The sequence below is a fragment of the Lynx rufus genome, unplaced genomic scaffold (genome assembly GCF_022079265.1).
Source record: "Lynx rufus isolate CCGP_SWC_20201006 ecotype Redwood Valley unplaced genomic scaffold, mLynRuf1.p SCAF_2, whole genome shotgun sequence".
NCBI lineage: Eukaryota > Metazoa > Chordata > Mammalia > Carnivora > Felidae > Lynx > Lynx rufus.
Window position 1 is genome coordinate 100,087,658 of NW_025814834.1, and position 23,275 is coordinate 100,110,932.

Consider the following 23,275-nt stretch of genomic DNA (forward strand, 5'->3'; position numbering starts at 1 on the left):
TTCTTATTTTCACTCAAAATTGCCTTCATGATTTCATGTCTTTGCATGCACTCGTATTTTGACTGGTTGTGATTCATGTCTACTAATATGATTCCACATTTGGTGTGTGTGTGTACACACATTCATTTTGTTCAGATTAGATAGATTTTATTTTGGTGATGCTTAACTAATGAAAGTGAATGATCACCTTATGTCACCCTGGAATTCGATTCTGAATTTTTCTGACTGTGGAAAAGAAGAAACAAAAACCTTTACTGTTGAAAAAGTACTTGAAAGCCACTTGATTTTAGTCATTCCCATTAAGAACAGTCTGTCACATTTTAAAAGCCATTGCATGGGGAGCAAAATAAAACCCACCTAAAGAGTTATTTGCAGTTATTGTTGAATCAAGTTTTCATGAGAGTTAAGAATATAAAAAGGAATCAGGTAATGAAAATCTCTATCCAATTTTAGCATCCACCAATTGTCAGCTAGGTTATAGGCACAGATTTCCTGGGGAAGATTCAAAGCTTGAGGTTAATACCTAGGTTTCAGACTCCACAACTGATCTTGGCAAAACACCAAGATTTAAACTAAATTAGTTGTATTTGATTAGAAATTATAAAGCTAAGGCTCTTCTAGAAAATAAATTTTATTTATTGAGCAATACTGCCAAATGCAATCTTTCTACCTCAGAGTCGATATTTTTAATTCTGTAAGAAAAGTAAATCACTTACCTCATTCTTTTGTTCATCCAGTCTATCATTAAACAGATATTATTAAAGACTTACTACTTTCCAAGTATTTGTAAGGGTGCTGAGATACATCAGGGAACTAAACAAAGTATACTTTGAGGACCTTACATTAAGAGAAACATTTTGCTGGGTGTAGCTATTTTATTAATGAAGAGACATTGTAACCTTTGAAATTTATATGCATATGTGCACATGTATACCTATATCTATATTTTTTTATATAATGCTAGCATCAAATAATAAAATATTTTAGAGACCACAGTTTATTCTGAGGAGTAGTGGAAGCTACTTTGGAAATATCAATAATAATTACGGTATGAAATGTAAAAAATTCAAACACGCAGAGTAATAAGTAGGTTTCTTTGGTTCAGAGTGTCAGAAGCTGACAAAAAGGTAAGTTATTGGTGGGGCCTGAGATGGCCCAATGAATTAAAGAAACATCTGGAGAACAAACTTGAAACTTGGGTAGTTCCAGGAATCTAGTTAGCAAGAACTAACCATCTTTTATGTAGAGGAGCTGGGTAAGAGATGCCCTTTATCTTCAAAATATTGTCAGTATTGTGTGAGACCCTGAGGGATGAAGAGACTATGTTACTGCAGTGTGGTAAACGGTCAAATCACAGTAAACATAGGATTCTATAAGAACAAAGAAGATTTAGCCCATTCTAGGCATTTGCAAACATTTTCCTAAAGGAGAAAGCCTCTGAGTTGACACTGAAAGATTAACAAAGAAGAAAGTAGGTAAGAAACAGCCCAAGTATTCATCAATTGATGAGTGGATAAAGAAGAGGTGGTGTGTATATACAATGGAATATTACTCAGACATTAAAATGAATGAAATCCTGCCATTTGCAATAACATGGATGGAGCTAGAGAGTATTTTGCTAAGCAAAGTAAGTCAGTCAGAGAAAGACAAATACCATATGACTTCACCTATATGTGGAATTTAAGAAACAAAACAAACGAACAGAAGAAAGAGAGAGAGAGAGAGGCAAACCAAGAAACTCTTATCTCTCTCTTAACCGTAGAGAACAAACTGATGGTTACCAAGGGGGAGGTGGGTTGGGGAGTGGGTTAAATAAGTGGTGGGAATTAAGGAGTACACTTGTGATGAGCACCAGATGTATGGAAGTGTTGAATCACTGTATTGCATACCTGAAACTAACATTACACTCTACGTTAACTAAACTGGAATTGAAATTAAAATACTTTAAAAAGAAGAAGTTAGGGAAATGTAAGCAACAGTTTGCAAAAGCATAGCAAAGTTTAATATCTCCGTGTGCACCTTGGGAACTAAAATATGCTTGATATTATTGGGGCATAAAATTTGAGAAAAAGGAAGACAGCAAGAACCAAGGGATGGTGACCCTATATATAATCCAGGATTTTGATTATTTTTTCACCTCATAAAGGGGGAAACTAATAGAGCTTTTCAAGTAAGGGAGTGTCAGCATTAGATCTTCCATATAAATAGGCCATTTTGAGTACAGCCTAAAGCTGGGATCAAATAGCAGAAAGAACCAGTGAGCAGCTAGGGGGCTTTTTCTATGTTTCGTCAAGAGATAATGAGCAATAGTACCAGGGTTAAAGCAGTAAGAAGGAGGGGAGATTCTAAAATTGACGAGGCAGCAAAATAGATCTTAGTGGTTAAAAGGATGGAGTAGATGAGAAGTCAAGAATGATTTTTTGGCTTCTGGTTTGGGTCGCTAGTAAACAGTGGTGGCAGACCCAGTGAGCAGGCATTCCTAGTGATGCATACATCAGGGATGCAAAACTTAATTTAGTGGGAACATTGGTGCCTCACAGTGTGCTAGCATGCTACCTTGAGGAACAAAATGTGATCCAAGGAACTTCTAAGTCAACTCAGTGTAGAATGTACTGACTTGACCACTGAACAAGATGATTTGGGTCTCTATCCTTCACATAGGATATGTCATATTGTATGACTTTGTGTAATTTTTGGCATTACATTTTTAAGAAAATTGACAAAAGAGAAATTAAAGACCATTATCTTACAAATAAGGTTATTTTCTTAATTAAAGAATGAAATTATATATATTCCAGTAGAGAGTGAACACTGTGTCAGAGACAGGAAAGACAAAGAAATAACAAAAGTCTTCCGTAATAAGTCTGTAGGCCTGACACTTTCCAAAAAAGAAATTGAAAAATTAGAGTTTTTGCCATTCAAATGAAACTCAGTCCCTTGGCTCTTATACTTATCTTATCTTATCTTAGGCATACTAGCAAATTCCAAATGTGCTATGTGATTGAATCCTCACAGTACTAGCATATTTATTCCTTTACAGAAGAAACCAAGACTCAGGGATAGGTGACTTGGACGTGGCCTCAAAGTTCATGAGTGCCAGAGGTGGCACTTGAATATGTGTCCTCAAATCCAGTGCTTAGTCCTGATCCACTTTACCTGTTTCACTTCAGTGCCTTTCATCGTTCCCTAAGGAATGGCATACATTATGGACCTGAGCCATTAGATTTCCCTGGTCTATTTCCTCAAGCAAAGACTCTGACCACAGACTTACCTCAGTCCTCACTTTACTTCCAAGACAAGGAACTATACCAAGGGAATCAGTGTTAAGGTTTGACAGAGGGATTTAGGCCATTCAGATGTCATTAATGTTTCCCTCAATATTTTGCCTGTCATCCCCAACCTGTATTTCAAGAGCCACACAATACCTTCAGTTTCTTCTATCACTTTGCTTTTCCAAGATTCCATCAGCTCCCAGATTCCAAACCTTCTCTTTTCCCTTCAGTACACTCACCACAGCACAGTGATCTTCAGCAGTATGTATGTGACATTCTAGTGTGGAGATTTCCTTCTTGTAACTTTACAGAAATCAATTACAATCTGAATAGTGTGTGTGGGAGACTCCAGAAGTAACGTGTAACATTTCCACCTTGTTTATTGAAATTTGCCTTTAGCAAATATCATAGGGGGAAAAAAAAGATTCAAGAAGGAGTCACATAAAGGATAATAAAATGTTTTCGTGGCACATTTAAGGGCATGGCTTAAACTTTTTAAGTCTAGGCCAATCTGTGAGTGTGGCTGTTAATCCCAACCAAAGGCACTTATGTAGAGATTTTAAGTCTTTAAAAGTGTAATTTTAAAGCCTCTTTGTATTTGTAGTATTATTCAATTCCTAAGGAAAGTCAAGGAAAATAAAATATGTGTTTTAAAGAGTTGAAGTTCAGAAGAAAAATAAAACATCATGCTCAAAATGAAGTATCATTTTAAACATAATTCACACAAAGTGCATCTAATGTTATTCATATAAATTGGCTCACTTAACATAGTAACTTAACTAAATAAAATATCACATGAATGTTTTGCTAAAAAAACCCTAAAGTTCACAGCTGCCAAGTTTACAGCTTTGAAAAATTTCACAAAGTATTGAATCTATTAACTAGAAACAAAAATTGACTATCACTTTAAGTTATTTGAGCATATGAAATATTGGAACTACTGTGCCTAAATGATTTATAAATGTATTTTTAAGGAATTCTTCCTCGATATTCAATTCAATAGTTATAGAGTATATATATCTTTCCAGGATTATCTGAGTACAATGTGATGAAGAATAGGGTTTCTATGTTTTGGGTATTTCCAACTTACTGGAGTGAAAAACTGTAAACAACTATTCTATAAGGAACCATTTGGGGGCGCCTGGGTGGCGCAGTCGGTTGAGCATCCGACTTCAGCCAGGTCACGATCTCGCGGTCCGTGAGTTCGAGCCCCGCGTCAGGCTCTGGGCTGATGGCTCAGAGCCTGGAGCCTGTTTCCGATTCTGTGTCTCCCTCTCTCTCTGTCCCTCCCCCGTTCATGCTCTGTCTCTCTCTGTCCCAAAAATAAATAAACGTTGAAAAAAAAAAAAAGGTTAAAAAAAAAAAAAAGGAACCATTTGGAGCATGGTCAATAGATATATAAATAAAAGTAGAATTAATTCTAATGGGATAGAGGAATATAGAGTCACTTAATAGAAGAAATGGTCTGTGCATTGAGCTTTAAGAATGACAAGAAGAAAGAAGTGAGAGAAAAAATTCACGGCATTAACAATACCCTTTCAAGAGATGGAAATCGGTACATTTTTGGTTGCTCACTGAGAATAACACAAAATGCCTATTTTTGCTTTTTTTTCCTTCCTTCTCTTGGATACAGGACATCTCATTCATCCATTCATTGATTTAACAAATATTTATTGAGCACTTACTAACTCTCAGTAAAACTGGACTATGGCAGATAAGAGAAAAAAATTAGAGGGGCAGCCATGGAAGCCAGAGGAAGACAGAATAACAATGCTGATTCTCTGGAAGTCAAATAAGCTAAGGATTCCACAGTTACTGTTGGATTTGCTACCAGAAATTGATGAAAGTAAGATCAGTCAATTTGTGGCACCAGAAGCAGGACGGCAGTGGATAGAGGTGTAAATGGGAAGAGAAAAGTTTATGAATATAGACAACTCTTTGAAAAAACTTGACAGTGAGATACAAGAAATAAAGGGGAAAAGTCATCCATAGACCCCTATGGCTGGCAGTAGTATACTCAGGAAATCTTATCTGTCTAAATTAATACGCCACAAATAGATGAAATCAGCTTGCTTTTCAGAATAGCATGTTAATCTGAACACAATGATTATATATTAGTTTTCTGTAAGTGCTTTGTGTTGAGGCTATGTTTCTAAGTGTTTTTGATATAAAACAACATGTGTTGAAAACTCCATCTGTTCTGCACTGAGATTTTCTAATCATTGTAATAAAGACAAAGAACCAAACCTTTATTGGAATGGAATGGAATGCAATTTGTAGAAATACATTGTTTGTAAATAATATAATATAATTAAACAGGAAGTTTCATTCCATGAGTAAGAGCCCCTATTAGATGTAATTAAAAAAGTGTGTGCATTATCCAAGAGAACTCTTAAGCAGATGCATATTAAAGATTCTTTTATTTATCTCCTGCCCATTTCAGTTAGCTTGATTTTTTGTACCTGAAGGAAGTCACATAACTTTTTGTGTGTACTAGTTTGCTATTTTAACATTTTTGTGAGGAACAACTTTAGACTTAGATCGCACTAAAATAAATTAGAATAGACGATACCTAGTTTCTCCTGAATAGTGTTCTCAAATCTGGGCCATTCTTATTCTTGGGCAGTACTTGTGCATACATATTTGCAGCTAGGATAGAACCCACTTCTTAGAAACCCTGAGTGTTGATTTTAGGCAACGCAATCTGATCTCTCTGTACCTTTAAGTCTCACAAGAATTTACACCCATTTGGCATTTAGCCTCTTTTTTTCCTCAGTGTGTCTTGTGGATGGGTCTCCTCATATGAATTGCAAGTAACTTGTACAAATCAGGATCAGAATTACATTTGGAAAAAAAATGGCACATTCAAAGTAGTATTAAACAATTTATCAACGAAGGGGTCACTTATCAAAGACAAGGGATATGTAGCAATCTGTGGCTGGTAATGATTTAGTCATTAACACCTGAAATGGAAAGGGTACGTAAGCTGTTACTAGAACCTACAAAGAAGGAATCCTATAGTTTTTGCAGTAATAGAAGCAGTAAGTTTTGGTTGGGAAACATAGCCGGACTCACATGATTCCAATGGGTGAGAACCAAGAAAAAAAAAAGCATGCAAAAAAACCTTTATTTTCTTCATTTGATTTGTCTGGTTTCATCTTGGCCATGGCCAACAAAAACTCAGAGATCAAGTGGTATTATTATTACTTAAACAAAAACTTTGTGTCTTTGAAAGAACACATGAAATTCCATCTGCTACTGTTTCATTGTAGAGTGGCATCAGTCCAGTTTATATTCCTGTCTGAAATTTATAACTACAGCCAACACTTGTGTTTTTCATATAAGGCTTCAGGGGAAATGCCCCCATTAAACAAGAAATAAGGCCTTACCTAGTAATCATAGCTCCTTTGTCAATTAATGATTCATTTTTGCCTTTACCTTTTGCCAGCATTTTGACTACATAGGTTATTTACCTAGTAGATCAAACCAAAATTTTATCCCTGCCCAATCTTATTCCTTTGCTTCTTTTTCTTAATTAGGTTGCTACAATTTCAATTTTGCATTGAAATGGAAATTGGAATGTGGAAAATGTAGAATTGGAAAATGAGATAGAGTTGAACAAAGGAGTATTTGTGAATCTCCTGAGTCCAGATATATTTTTTCTGTCCTCTCCTTTGTATAGTGAAGACATATATATATTCTTCCTGGCAGATGAGATTAATTATCAGACAGACACACAGTGACTATGTTTTCTGTCAGTTTTTTTTCCCTCCAGGCCTATTGAGCCCCAAATGGTCAGGGGGAAATTTCAGCTTCTAATTCAGAGGAACATGATTATGACATTTCCTGTTAGAAGCAATCCTCCCTTAGGCATTTGGACTTCTAAAACCACTGATCTCCTTATCTTGAATACAAGAAACAAAATATGTCCAGTGTCCAGTGGGATAATGGGGTGATGGTGAAAGAGAATGCTACACTCCTACCCCTTAGTTCCCAGATCTGTGCTTCCTGGCTATGCAAGAGAAACACATATGTATGATGACATCCTAACTTTAAGGTTGTTATAGGGCCAAAACCGAGATAGAAAAGACTAGTTCACACTTCCATCAAGCCAGGTACATATAGCTAATGGGGAACACTGAATTTTATGGTCTGAGCCTATTGCCCTTCTTTTTGCTATAAAATCTTTTCTGTTCGGTGGTGATGTGGGTGAATCATTGTGATAATGGGTGCGCTATTCTGTAAGTCCATGAATAGCAGTGCTGACAGGACTTTAAGCAACCAAGGCATATCTAAACCAGAGTACGTGTCTGTCTTTGTAATGACAAAATGCTACCCGTTCTTGATGGAATGGCTCCCATGTGATCTACCTGTCACCAGGTAGCCAGCTGGTTCTGTTGGGAAATCATGCCATATCAAGAGTTTAATGACAGCCACTCTTGTTGGCAGGTAATGGTGGGAGCCCAAGCAGACTGACCTGTACTTAGTAGTCATATTGTCCATCTGATGATTGAGAGCCTCCTCTGGTATGCAGTGGAGGAGAGCCTGCTCTCCTCCACTGTGTTCTGGTGGATATCAAGTAGGACACTACTATCTTCACATTTTTACACATTCACCTCTCCTGATAGATGGATGCAGTTATCTTTCCCTACATTTCCTTGTCACTAGTTTTCTAATTTTAGTCTTCCCATAACGCTGATCAGGTCTTTTGTTAGTTACCGTGCATGAGTCAGGGTGGATCCATGCTTCAAGCCAATTCTCCTTCCACAAAAGGTAGAAAACTAAGTATCTTGTTCAAAAGTCTGCCAACTTGGAGGACTGATGTTTAGTTTGGTCTTTTAATGCCATTCCTCAGTCAGACTGTAGTACAGAGCCTATCCAATTTCACAGTCTTCAAGTACATCATACAGACCTGCCCACAAACCAGGCCTGCATTTATTCCTCCCCTGTCAACGTGTATTAGAAAACACATCTTGAGATTTTGACATGAGCTGAGGAGACAGAGTAAAGCAGAAGATGCAGTACTCTGGGCATTTTACTTCTGTGTTCTGTCCCAGTCCCATATATACCCCTTCTATTTTATAGTGGGATATTGCTTTATGTGTTTAGTTTTATGGTCAGTGAATCGGATAACATTTAGTGCATGATGGGCAATCGGGGTTGCATAGACACTTGGCATCCCATGGTCAGACTAATTGCTTCTGCAAGTCCCCAGTAGAGATCTGCTTTTGAAATAGAGAACATTAATCAGCACAGGAGGAAATGGCCTTTCTCTAAAGCCTGTAATATCTATGTTTTGATTGCCATATAGTGAGTGTCAGAAGCTCTGCACAGCATCTCTGTTTACCATGAATATTTATATTAACATTGTATCTGCTGGTTCACAAGGTAAAGGTGGCAGAAAGGGTTGCACCATGGCCTTGATGTGCTGCATAGCCCTTTCTTGCACAGATTCTGCTCAGAACAGGCAGCTTCACAGGTTGTCTGGGAAGTAGAACAGGGCATCATATGTGAATATGCTTTAAGCTGTTTCTTCACATTCTGAAGAATCTATTCCCTCTTTACTTTTGCATGAGTACAATTCCAACAAATTTTCTCTCACTTTAGAAGATATATCTCGGTGTGTACTGTGCTACTAGATCTCCAAATTCTCCCCTAGGGATATAGAACTCATAAACTTTACAGGGATTTATCTTCACTCTGCCTTTATGCAGAGGATGTCTCCCTCCCTTGGATAGAGGCTGCCTCTGTCAGCAAGAAGACTTGTGGGAATTTTCAGGTTCAGCATCTCCAGACATAAAATTAGACACATACAGCAACATTCCACTATAAAATGTTTTATTTATGAGGCTGGTCCAGAAAGCATAAGCATACTGCACACATTTACCTAAGCATCTTTATCCTATGTGCCAGGGTCCCAGTACTTCTCCGCTAATATCTCTGTCTTAGCTTAAACAAACAAACAAACACACACAGAGTTGAGCCACTAAATTTGTGTTGTAGCCCTGCAACCCTTGCTCTGTACTCTTGGACCTCTGCCTTACCTGCAACTACAGAAGAGACAGACTCCTTCAAAGATGCCCTGATGATCTTTTTTGTATCCCTGATTTTGCAGTCATGGTTTCAATTTCAGTTTATGTCTATGTACTCTCCTTGAGGTGTCATATGAACCATGTGAACTTCACTTTATAATCTTTAGAGTTGCCATTGTTGTGGAAATCAAGTGCCACCACCAATTACCCTCCCCAAACCTTTCCTCTCTATCTGCATTTCATTCTGTGTCATCACCAGTGACAGTGGATTACTGTCATGATTCCATCCTTTGCTACGGATTATTTATGCTCCAATTCCTTCCTGGAAGGGTGATTGTTACATCGAAGGTAGTGCAGATATAGATGGATATAGATATACAGATATAGATACAGATATAGATCTCCAAGGTAATCTCAAAGTCTCACTTTAAAGGTCCCTTTTCTGAGTCTATTGCTGGTATTCTTCACGGCATTTGTCAAGGTACCAAAAGGAAAGAGCTGGCACATTCAGTAATCTGAAGAAGATCTATTTACAAAGAGACCACATTTATGAAGTGAAACCATAAAGGACAGAGATATAATCTAGACCAGTAGCAACCAAGCTATTATACCACCCCTATGTCCATAGAGATGAACCATGCATTACAAGATACAAAAGGAGAACATTTCATGGAAAAGACTGCATCCATAGGAGTAGTGACATTATTTAAAACATACAGCAAGCCTGAAGTGCCATTTCAGGATAAGGCCAAGGGAGTGAATACTCTGATTTCACTCTTCTTCTAATCTCTTGCCATTGTACCCTAATGGCCATGCTCTGGAAAGCATGACAGCCCTTTTACTGTAGTTGATACAAGTTAACTTACTGGGACAGAAGGCAGGTATAGACAAATGAGTAGTGGATCTGGTCACATGAATGATATCCAACATATTTCTTATTCTATTTCCTGAGAGCTCAAAATAATTTCATGAATCTAGTTTGTCAAGGCATTGACAAATGCCGAAATTCAACTTGTTTGATGATGGAGATATGATCGAATGCAAATATAAATGAATGGTGACATGAATATGGTTTTATGCCATATCTCAGTCTTCAGTTACTGTTCTTAGTCTTTTTATTCCAATAGTGCTTTCACCTTCTCTCTTCACATTTGCTGACGGTCTGTGAAATCCTGACTTCATTGCTTCATCCTTTCTTTCCATTGCATCCGCTTCCCCTGGGACTAAACGGGTAACTCAGAAATAAAGAATTCTTCATAATGTTGATAAAACCCAACACACCGCATAGGAAAAAAATGTATATGTGCAATGGAGATTTCAAGGACAGATGTTTGTGGGTCACTGAGCCCACATCTCTACAGTTGGTTTCAAATAACACTCATTTATTCTAGAGGAACTTCTGCATTCTCATATTGCCCACTGGTGGTCACCAGATGGAGAAAGGCTTGCCTTCCTGATGATAAATGACTCGTTGGTGCCTAACATGATTATTCCTCGATTTACCGGAGCATTGTATCCCAAAGGAAAGCAGTATCCATATCCTAAGGTAAGTATCGTAGAAGCACTAGTTTGTTCTCTCTCTCTGCACCATTGACTTGATTGATAGTATCCTTGGTTCGTGAACAAATTGTCTTTGCAGAAAAAAAGAAGCTTTTCCTACCGGTCAGCTGACTCATCTTTTTAGAGCTTGCAGTAGCCTATACACACTGTTCTGGTAGGAAGAGGTAGAGATGATTAAGGGCTTGGGAACGGTCACTTTTGCTGCATTTATTTCCCTTTGATGCTCTCATTCTTGTTTCCCTCACCTTCCCAGTTAGAAAAAAGGTGAGAAGAGATAAGGGGCAGCACTGATGCTAAGGCACAGGTTTCTCCAAAAGTACATTCTATCTGTTAACATTTGTTATGTTCTAGTTGGTAATAGGTGTTATAAGGGAAGACAAAGTCTCATGGTTAAATGAGTTGAAATTTCTTAGTCAAAAAAAAAGAAAAATGCAACTTCTCTCAGATTATTTCGTAGAGCATTTAATATACTATATGTTAATGTGTATTATAAATCTCCCATAAAAAATTGACTAAGCATAAAGTATCTCCAGTAAGGAATAGACTAAGCATAAAGAATCTCTATAAAGAATTTATTAGTATTAGTATTAACATCAGCATTATTTTGGCAGAGCATACTCTGGAACATACTTTATAACATGCTGGGGTAGAGCCATAGCCAGGCATGGCTAAGATAGATGGAATTGTTTTATTGAGTGAGGCAAATATGGAAATCTTGCCCAGAGAGCAAAACCATTTTCAAGTAGGGAGCAGGTTGCAAAACATCTGGAGTGTAACTGTTTTTTCTATTGTATGGCATTTTTGATACCTTAAGTTCTATTTTTAAAGGTGTATTTACCCCATGATTATATTACAAAGGAAAAGGCTCATAAGTGAGGACCCTTATGCATTAATCATGTAAAGATGTTTTATAGGAAAGTTTTTAAATTCCACTTTACACAGTTCACCTTTTAATTTGGTAAAAGATGGCTGCTAATTCGATTTAGAAGCTATTTTTAAGCCATTCCTTTCGTGTGTTGTACTTTATATTTCCCAAGCATGATAGGTTTTGTACCTTTCAACTTGTGCATTACATTAATTGGTCAAAGTATTGGACAAATTACCCATGACACATATTATTCTATACTTGCAGTGAAGGCATGGTCTGGGTAGGGGTGACTTTCTCTATTTTCCTCTCATCTACCAGACCCAAGTTACTCAAGGTAGGGAAAGAGAGGAGAGGAGAGGAGAGGAGAGGAGAGGAGAGGAGAGGAGAGGAGAGGAGAGGAGAGGAGAGGGGAGAGGGAGGAGAGGGGAGGGAGAAAGGAAAGGAAAGAGAGGAAAGGAAGGAAGGGAAGGAGGGTGGGAAGAAGGAGGGAGGGAGGAAGGAAGGAAGGAAGCAAGGAAGGATGGATGTTGGCTTGAATATAGAGAGTCAGGAATAAGAAGATTGTTTACTCAGTGAGATTCTGTACCATCTGTTGTGGTTTTGTTTTTTGGGTTTTGTTTGCTTGCTTGTTTGTTTTCTCTCAATCTTGTCTTCCTTTCATAGACTGTAGGTAGTATTAAATGACTGGCTTATAGCTGAGAAAGACAGGAGAATTGAGAGGAATCTAATTTTATGATTTTGAAATATTATGTATAGGTCTTTTCTGGATATAAGTTAGAAGCCATATATATTCTGTGCTCTTCAGGAGAAAATGGCAACCTGGCCTAACAACAAAATAATCACATTCACGAAGAGATTTTTATTGTACTTCAAGTACACAACTTATGACTTCTCTAATATAGATTTAGCCATGTTTTACGAATGACAGTTTGTTGCTATAAGACATAACTGCATCTTTCCCCCAAAAAATGACTGAAAAGACTTCTCAAATGTATTAATTCTCACATCATTTGATTTACTTATGATAATGAAAATTCACCTGACAATTTAAATACAAAATGAAGTGGCATATTGTGAAAAGCATATGTGAATAGGCAAGATATTCACACACAACTGTTTAGTTTGTTCACTGCAAAAAGGAAATAAAATCAGCCCCAGGGAAGAAACAAATTTTTTGTAATTCATGTCCCAAGAGGAGTGGGGAACTGTAGGACTCACGCTAAGAACCATACGCAATAGGTGCATTTTCAAATTGCCTTCTCAGTTAGAGGCTGCTGGTGCTTGAACTGGGACACTCCTAGACCTCATAATTTTAAAAGACTGAGGCAAACACATAAACAAATAGAAATATCTGAGAAAATTTGATTCAGAAAATACTGGGTTGATAAATCTAGACGTTTTGTTATTAATAGGTTAATTTTATAATTCTCAATAATAAAGCTAGGCATAAAATAATCTTTGCTATTATGTAAATCATGTGTGCTAATAATATACTTCATATTTTCAGAGATAGTTTCACTATTTTTTTCCTTATTTGGACTTCTTCACAATTGCCTCTATTTATAAATGGACAAACTGAGCTCTCTAAAAGGCTAAGTCCTTCTTTAAAAGTCAGAGTTATTTTAAGAACAGGGAAATAACTCAAATTTATTGATTCTGTCCCTTTTTGTAAAACTACCAGAGGTTAACTTATATATCTGAGGACATATCTGGAATCGAAATATCATCTTGTCAAATTAACAAATATATGTGTAGCTCTGTTTGCTCCATTTACTCCTAATGACTTAGTAAGATATACATATGATTCTTAGTCTCACACATGAGATAGATAGATGGATAGGTAGGTAGGTAGGTAGGCAGGCAGAGAGAGAGAGAGAGAGAGAGAGAGAGAGAGAGAGAGATAGGTGATGGATGGATGGATACATAAGATATATAAATAATAGGTACATAGATAAAGACAGGTAATGCAAGGTAAAAGTCCTGAGTGTGTGTTAATTACCACCACTGAGGAGTATTAAACACAAAGAAACATTAGCTATTCTAGCAGCCATGCCAAGAGAAAGAATCGTAAATCCTCGGGAGGTTTTTAGTAGGAATCCCTGCCCAGGTACTCAAGACCATAGGACTGGAAGAAAGTAGGTCTGAGCTTGATCCTTGTTCTCAGAATAAGTTTCAGTATCATTTTGGATAAATTACTTAAACTTTGAAAGTCATTATTTTCCACTCTGGTTTAAAAAAAACAACAAAACATTTGTCAGTTCTACTAACAACTGTATTATTTTGATTTGCTCTTACTTTTGCAATAAACTTACAAAAAGTAGTACTTTAGACATTGAAGTAATTCATAGAGTTCACACTAAATTGTGCTTCAAATTAAACTAGATTAAAATAAGTGCAGCAAATACTCAATGTGGTCAGATTTACTAATGAAATACTTACACTAAACAAATATATTTGTATTTTACTTAATTCAGCATGATTCAGAACTCATAAAATACCCTATCATTAGCAATTCAGCACAAAAGAGATGCACAGTTCTATCTCAGTAACCTCAGGTTAATCTTCTTAATTAAAGCATTATCTCGTTTAATGACAATTTAGTTGCCAGTAAAATAAGGTTAATTATTATTGAGGCTTGTGTTTCAGAATTATAGAGGAAGGATTCTGTAGATATGCAGTCTTTCTGGAAAATGTGACTGTAAAAAGCAAATAGATGAACTCCTCTAATTTGCAAAGTATTGAAATGATCCAGATATTGAAAGGTGTGAATGAACTTGCAGTGTGCACTTAATTTCAAAACTCCATGGAGAGATAAAAATCTAATTGAGATTATAGACTGATGGACAGCTGAGTTTTGGAAATAGCCTAATGTTTGTTTTTTATCTAAAATTGGCCACATGTGTACACAAATTTTAGTTTGTTTTCATGTAAAAGCTAACAGGGTTATCGGTGATCCCATACAGGTAGAAGCATAGCAGAGTTGCAAACATTAAAAACAAACAAATGAACAAAAAACTATCTTATGATATGGTAAATACCATCTGTGTCTTTGACAAAGTATGTCATAAAATTATTCGTCATTGATAAAAACTGACAAAAAATCAATTTAATTTCTCTTTTTCTAAATGAGTTTATTGAAAAATAAAAAATAGGCACAATTTTTCACCAACTAGAAAATTCAGTGTCTTTATGATAGCTATCTTTTTAATTTGCTACTATATACTGTTTTAGACATTTTTTAAACTTTAGACATTTTTATTTTATTTTATTTTATTTTTAATTTTTTAATGTTTATTTATTTCTGAGACAGAGACAGAGCATGAGTGGGGGAGGGGCAGAGAGAGAGGGGGACACAGAATCCGAAGCAGGCTCCAGGCTCTGAGCTGTCAGCACAGAGCCCAACACGGGGCTTGAACTCACAGACTGCGAGATCATGACCTGGGCCGAAGCCGGACGCTCAACCGACTGAGCCACCCAGGCGCCCCTAGACATTTTTAGAAATTACTGTTTTGTTAGTCTATGTGACAAAATTATGAGCTATTTTTAAGCTACAGAAAGGAAACCTACTTTGACTCAAAACTGCTGACTTGTGACCTATTCTCAGAGAAGTATTGTCTCATTTTTGATAATCAAACAATACTTGAGGATCTTTAACATCTTGCCCATCGTCTATATTCAGTAAATAACAGTCATGTCCCATGACATGAGAAATGCTGGTTAAATCTTATTAAACAAGCCTTCCTGCCCTCTGGGTAATTCTGATGCAGGTTAACACTTTTGGTAACCACTGAACTGTAATATATAATACATACATGTATATATTACATATGTATCCAATATGTGTATATATGTATACAATATTATATATTATTATATGTTATTATATATTATACATTATTGAATATATATGTATTACTACATATACTAGCAATAATATATATTATTGAAAAAATATATACATATATATCAGTGTCTTATAAAATTTGTATACTAATTTTAGCTGAGAGTCTTAAAACACAGAATCTTGGGCCCACAACTATAGAGTCTGATTTTGAGTTTGTGTGGGCCTAGTATTTGTGTTTCTAAGATGCCAGGTGATACTGATGGATACTTGCTGCTGGTCAAAGTTCAACACTTTGAATGGCACTACTAAATATTGTATCCCAGCTCTAATTTTTAGTATATGTGGTCAAACTAAAGAAATGGTTAGATTGAAAAAATGGATAAGGCCGTTTTTTTCAGGGAGGGTCATGACAATTAAATTGAAACAGTAGTGATGTGAAAGGGAGCTCCTGTGTGTGGTATAAAACTAAATTGTCCAAGACAGATGTGCCCAGAACTTGAGGGTTTTAAAATAATGAAAAACTTTATAAAATCTGACACCAGATCCTACTCCATGAGGCAGGATCATAGCTAATCTTCCAGGAAGCCCTTCAGTATATGAACCATTGCCATCATCTCTCTTTATAGCAGTTTCTGTAGTGGAAGACATTCCTGACCCCTTTCTTTGGCTCAGAACCTCTGACCTGTGTATGATACACTTCCACAGGTGTGCTAGTTATTTTTGTTTATTATTAAGACTTTATTTTTTAGAGCAATTTAAGGTTCACAGCAGAATTGAGAGAAAGGGACAGAATTCCCATATGCCATCTGCATGCACACATGCATAGCCTCTCCCAATATCAGCATCACTCACTACAATGGTGCATTTGTTATAATTGATGAAGCTACACTGACATATCATAATCACCCAAAGTCCATAGTTTCCATTACAGTTCACTTTTGGTGTTGTGCATTCTGTAGATTTGGACAAATACATGACATGTATCCATCATTATGGTATCACAGAGTATTTTTCACTGCCCTAAAATTCCTCTGTGCTTCACCCATTCATCCCTTTGCCTTTCCCTCCATGCTAGTCATATTTAATAGCCTAATAACACAGTTCTCATGGAGCTATTACTGAGTGTTGGTGGAATGCATTACGTTACTTCTGGTCCTGTTCAACTTTGGGTTTTATCAATGCCAATTACTTGGACATGGATTTTTCATTTTCATTCTCCTCTTTAAATCACTTTTATCATCCTCCCTAGATTTTGTCAGTCTTCTAACTTAACCCACTTTTAATTTCCTTGTCTTTCTTTGTATATCTCAGATAGCCTTCTCCTAAAACATCAGTCACACCCCAACAACACATCGGTACTTTGTTCAGAAACACATTGCACCACCAGTAGTCAACTGATTCTGTAAGTCATTTATTCACATACACATTCTTGTATTCATTACAAACTGCTTGGAATATATTGGTAAAAGGTCCCTTTCTTCCCCCTATGAGTTCATAGTATATTTAGAAAGACTTTGGAAACTATTGCCTAGGAATGAACTGACGCATAACTGCAGCAGGGAAGAGTATCCCGGGTTTACATGCCGGCTTCCTCAGTTATTAGATATCCCATCTTCCACTGTTTGCTTGGTTTCTCCATTGTCATCTGGAAAAGGGTTATAATTATATCTTAAGTGGGAAGTAGGAATATTTAGTAGGTTGATTAATGTAATGCCTTTACTATATACTGTGAGCCAGAAACATACTAATGCTCTAGGCTAGTTATTACCTATTCTTATCACTGTCTTTCTACTCCTCTAGCTCGGTACTTAGTGAGGGCAGTATGCTCTGTGGCCCACCACCTCTGAAGGGGCACTTGTACCCCATGTAGTGTTCACTACAGTTTAAAAGGAAATCTAGGAATGTTTAATGCAATGGAAGGGATTAGGTATTGGGGAATTTTAAGCATGTGCTACCTAGATTGGCAGGTCGTCTTCTTCGTTTTCTTCTTCTTCTTCTTCTTTTAATTAGCTAAGCTTTTCTCTCATTGCATTTCTTATCCTATAACGTAAGTAGCAGCTTGTTCTACTCATTGTTTTGTAAAGCCAGCCCTTCTGGTGTTATCCTAGGGAAAGAACACAGTAGTGATGCCTAATGAATAAAGCCATCATGATTTTCCATCACCTTTAATTGTCAGACTAAAATGCTTGAGAAACAGCAATCTACAAAAACAATTGAAGGCAATCAGGTTGTTGAATTTGAAATCATTTCTACTTTAGAGAAATTAAACTTTTTCTGTATTCTAATGCAGAATTGTAAAGGAATCAAAACACTTTCCTTTTCAATATAATTTAATGCTTAATATGTTTGTATTACAACTCTCATTTTCTCAAAGGCAGGTCAAATGAACCCAACCATCAAATTATATGTTGTAAACCTATATGGACCAACTCATACTTTGGAACTCATGCCACCTGACAGCTTTAAATCAAGGTATGCAATCTCCATTTTATTTTTACTTGGAAATAGTTACTTTAACTTCAATTATCATTTTGTTGCAATTTAGAGAGAGGTGATAAGCTCAACAAATCCACATGAAAATAAATCTGAGGTTGTCCCATTAGTGCAGGAATGAACTCATTCTGGATTTCTTGTTCTCAGGGAGCATTTAAAGTTTCCAAGTGATTAGCAGCACCACAAAATGACTTAATGTAGTGATACTGAGAATTAGGCCTTTTGCAGGAGATGTGACAGGGAGATGGGAGCAAAGGATAATTTTCCATTGAATTTTCTTCCTGGAAATACCTCTTTTAAAAGGACCTGAAAAGAGATCTTCTTTAAAAGAGTACAGTCTTCCTAGAATTTGTGTGGTTTTTCCAGAAGGAATTCTCCCTGTAACTTGGGAGTGATTCCCTAGGTTTCTTCTCCAGGCAGGGAAATGTAATGAGATGTTGTTTTAAAACATCCTACATAAGAAGCCTTCTTATTTAGGAAGTTTGAATGGAAATAGAAGAAACACTTTATGTGTCAAAGCATAATTTTAATATTAGCAAAATTTCTAGTAGTGAACAGTGAATCAAATATCCATGTGGATTTTGAAATTCAGAGTGGTCTCAAACTTCAAGGGTGTTCTTTCAAATAGTGCAGCCCTTTAAAACTTTACAAAGGTCCTGGGGAAGGAATAGGTAGCTGACTTGGGAAAATACTTTCACACTATATTGGATGATATGGGGCTAAGCTCAAACTTTGTTTTGATGCCATCAACAATCAGTCCTAGGGGATTGATTCACCTATAAATTCCACTCAAACGTTGATCCATCAATGTATTCAGGAAAATTGCATCAGAATTGGGGATTTTCACAGATATTATAGCTTGAAATATGTGGAAATGTTTCCTACTTATAAACTTATTAAAAGTTTATGGAAGGCTTACACCAGTAGGGCACCCATAACTACCTAATATAATTTGTTCCTATTAGTGATGGAAAAGATGAGGCTCGGGGAGAAAATTGAACCCCAAGATTAGTTGGTAGCAGAAGTAGAAAATGTGGTAAAGCCTCCTACAAGTTACAAAGCATTTCATGCAGGTCATGATGGAAGACCTTACAGGACCACTGGAATTAACATTTAGAAGGCAATAGAGTTGGCCAAATCAGGTAGGAACTCTAATTCCGTACTCGGTCTGCTAGCCATGAAGGAATTAAGCACAGATGAAATAATGATGGAAGCCATTTGTATTTTATGTTCTGAGCTCTTGTCTTTTTCTTCAGTTTGTTTTAATGCTCTTAATTAACAGAGAAGGTCACTAGACTGGAGTGTCTGAGTCAAATCTCTGCCATCATTTCATTAGGTGACCTTGGGCAAATCTCTCTCTCTCTCTCTCTCTCTCTCTCTCTCTCTGGGTCTGAATAACTTCATTTTAAAGTAATACACACACACACACACACACACACACACACTTCATTTTCATTAATCATTTGAAATCTTTGAGGTGGAAGTCAACTTTACAATATCCAGTGTTCTTCTGAGAAAAAGTGGTGATTCTGGACCTTGACCTTATAATCCCAGAGGCTGCTAGAGAGTTCACCCAATATGATATAGCAATGTCACCAAACACAAAAATTCTTAAAGATAGAATCAATTGTCATTTATTGGGTTACTAGTTAAGTGTATGTCTGTAATATTTGAGGTACAATATGATAAAATTAGTCACCCATGCCGAAAAGGGATGTATGTATGTGTGTGTATGTATGTGTGTATGTGTGTATGTATGCATGCGCAATAATATAAAAGATCCCGCTAAAAGTGAGGAAGAATCTTGTGAAGAAAGATTTCTTAAATGTAATTCAGGTATGTTGATTTAGTGATGAATTTGGTCTACAATTTTGGGACAGTCATGTATTAACTTATGTATACAATGCACCAAACCATTTGGCTTTTTCTGCCTCATGGTCTTACATTAAGTGCATGTGAAGTGCATGTGAAATGTATGATTTTTGTTGAAAAACTCAAGATCAAAATTTACTTTAAAACTGATACTTTCAAATATTTCTCCTGCTTCAGGTTTACAGAAATGTATTTCCTTACTCATTTGTTTCTGGTAGAGAGCTTCAATCCAGTTCACAGAGGAGTAATAAATGAATTTTAGATCATTATAGAGCACTTGATGCTCTATGTATAGGTATTAGGTCCAGAGACACACAAACATGAACAAAATAAATATATCCATGGTGTGAATCAAACAAAGTTGCATTCCTCTAGCTTCACATAAGATGGAAACCAAACTTTTATGTTTTCTTTGATTTTGTTTTAGGATTATTAACATCTCTAATATATAATACTTAGTATTTTAGCCATATAGAAATTAGCTAGAAAACTATTGTGCCCTCCTAGTGAGAGATCTAAAAGAGTGTACTGGTTTTCATAATTGAATGGTCAGGGTCCTAAAAATTAACAAAATGGCACACTCAAGACGGGTAAGTGAAATGCAATTAATTAAGGGACTATTAACAAAAATGTGGGCAGGATTAAGGGGAAACACAAAGGATGGGAAAGCAATTTAAAGTCGGCTATCAGGGAAAGGTATGGTGGTCCCAGGACTAAAGGAATGAAGCACAGGCTGTTATGAATCCAGAAGCCTGTAGTTCTGAAGAATAGGATGGACCAGTAGGATGTGTCCACAGATTAAGCAATTCAGTCATTGCCAAGCCATACCCTAATAGTGAGTGGGTCCCGGGAATTAATACCCTGAACTCTCTCTCCTCTCAACCTTTGAGTATCCTGCAGAGGCCTTCCACTGTCAAGGCATCCTCACTGTAGAGGCCAGCCTCTGGAAACTGCAGAGGGACAGTTGGAGAATGGACCTGGCAAACAGAGAGTATTCCATACAAATAATTTAAGAATATATTTGCTCTAAGAAGTTTATCATTGTTTAGGCATAGGTTGGAGATGTCCCCACCAGAACACAATGATTTTTCTGAAGCCACGTGAGAAGTGTTCCGTCTCTGTGTCTAGTACTGTTTCTGTTTCTGTCTCTCTGCCTCTCTGTCTCTCTGAGTGTGTGTGTGTGTGTGTGTGTGTGTGTCTGTCTTTAAATCTCTCTATTTCTATACAGTGTTCTGTCTGTGTCTGGTGCTGTTTCTATCTCTGTCTCTTTGCCTCTCTGTTTCTGTTTCTTCCTGTGTGTGTGTGTGTGTGTGTGTGTGTGTGTGTGTCTTTCAGTGTCTCTATTTCTATGCAGACACATACACATACACACTCATATGCAAACATATACACACATCTATGATTTATCTGAACTGATGCATGTGCTTCTCCTGCAAACTTCCCATATTTTTCTTATGTGTATGGTGAGTCATGTAACTGCATTAGTGTACTTTGGACATGACGCTTACCTTCGGTAACACCTGTTTCCCTCTCTTAACTTATTTTCCTTTTTCTCTTTCTAATTTTCTTTATCATGTTATTCTTAAATCTTTCTAAGCTAACTCAAATTCTTTTTTATATTAAAAAAATCATATATGTAAATATATAAAGTACATTTTTGTTGTCAACTATCAGTACCAGTATTCTCATATTTATTAGTGACCGTATTCCTACAAATTCCAAGAAATACAAATCATTATTTTTTAATGTATAAATGTAAACAAGCATAAATTAATTTTATTAGTTTTGTCCTTTCCCCATGCTCTGTTAAGACCATCATATGCTCTCTTTTTTGTGGAGTTTGTGTTGTGTTCATAACATATGGTTTCATAGTACCCATATCATTTGAAATTCTATTTAAACTCTCAGTAGCAGAATACCCAAATAGTTAATTTACCCCATAATAATTTACATATCTACTCCTTTTTTGGGTATGCTATCTAAACATCTACTATATTTTTATAATATCTTCAGATCTGCACAACGACAATCAATACATGACTCTTATTCTATTGCTCTGTGTATTTATGAACTATCTTTTTTTTTCTTTTTCTTTTTTTCCACTAAATCTGAACCTCATATATGACCATCGCCTAGCTTTTTTTTTCCCCTCTCGTAAAATCACTATCATGACAATAATAATAATTGAATATATATGTGCATACCATATAGGGAGGAAGACTTACAAATAGAAAAAGGGTCTCTTAGGCCTTGAGCTACCTTATAAGCTCGTATTCTTTCATTCCCGTTCCAAAGAGCAAGGTTTATATAGAATTTGAAGATGTTAGGTCATTTGTTTTGGTCTGTTGATTCTTTACTTGGTTGATTGATTAATTGATTTATAACAACTAATGTTCATAATTATAATAGAAATATGTCCCCAAGGTAGAATCAGCATTCGGTAGATCTTCCCTTCAACCAGATACTTAAACTCTACTCAAAGAATGTAAAATAAATTTCTATCCATTTATATGGTTTTAAAAATAAAAGGATACCATAGCTTGGAGAAAGGCATAATTTCTTTTCCTTTATCCTTCCCCCATACTTCTTTATTTTTTCAAAAAGCATATTTGTGATTCAGCTAAAGATCTTTTATCAAACAAATTCAGATCATGAATGAAACTTTTCTTCAACAGTAATTCAGCTCATACTGTTTAATTATTGTCTGTGTTGATTCTTCAGAATGTAGCACAGTAGGAAATAAGATAATGCCCCTTCATGAACATTCCAGACCCATTTGGGAGTTAGATGATTCACCTCATCTAACAGATGAGCAGCCTCACTCTCTTATGAGTGGAGGAGGAACAGAGAGGGAGAGAAAAAATCCCAAGCAGATTCGTGCTGTCAGCACAGAGCCAGACACAGGGCTTGATCTCATAAGCTGTGAGATCGTGACCTGAGCCAAGATCAAGAGTTGGCCACTCAACCTACTGAGTCACCCAGGCTCCCCCGATAATTCATCTCATCTTAAGGGAAAGTAACATTTTGTAAATTTTTACACTATGAGTGTAAGGTATTATAAGCATTCCTTATCTTTACTGGAATTTATAAGTAAAATTTTAAAAATATATATTTAAGTTCTAGGCATTTTCCAGATTGTTTTGAGGAAGTGATTATCCTTTGTATTCAGATATCTCCAGGCTGAGGAGAAACAGTAATGTTTTATCTGTAGTTTCTCCTTACTCTGTGTCTTTGACTTGCTAGTTTGTCCTTCCTGTATCGTTGAAGTATGTCTAGTCCATACTGTATCTTTTTTTTCTGCCAAGGAATGTTGTTTCTTCCAAGAGAATCAAGT

The 23,275-nt window shown here is 36.4% G+C and overlaps 1 protein-coding gene across 1 annotated transcript in view; it reads left to right on the forward strand.

Annotated features, from left to right (window-relative positions):
• DPP10 (dipeptidyl peptidase like 10) overlaps nt 1-23,275 on the forward strand; it is a 649,764-nt gene that overhangs the window by 524,445 nt on the left and 102,044 nt on the right. Inside the window, exons 9-10 of the mRNA XM_047084533.1 lie at nt 10,696-10,850; nt 17,951-18,048. Coding sequence (XP_046940489.1) covers nt 10,696-10,850; nt 17,951-18,048 — 253 coding nt within the window. The remainder of the gene's footprint in view (nt 1-10,695; nt 10,851-17,950; nt 18,049-23,275) is intronic.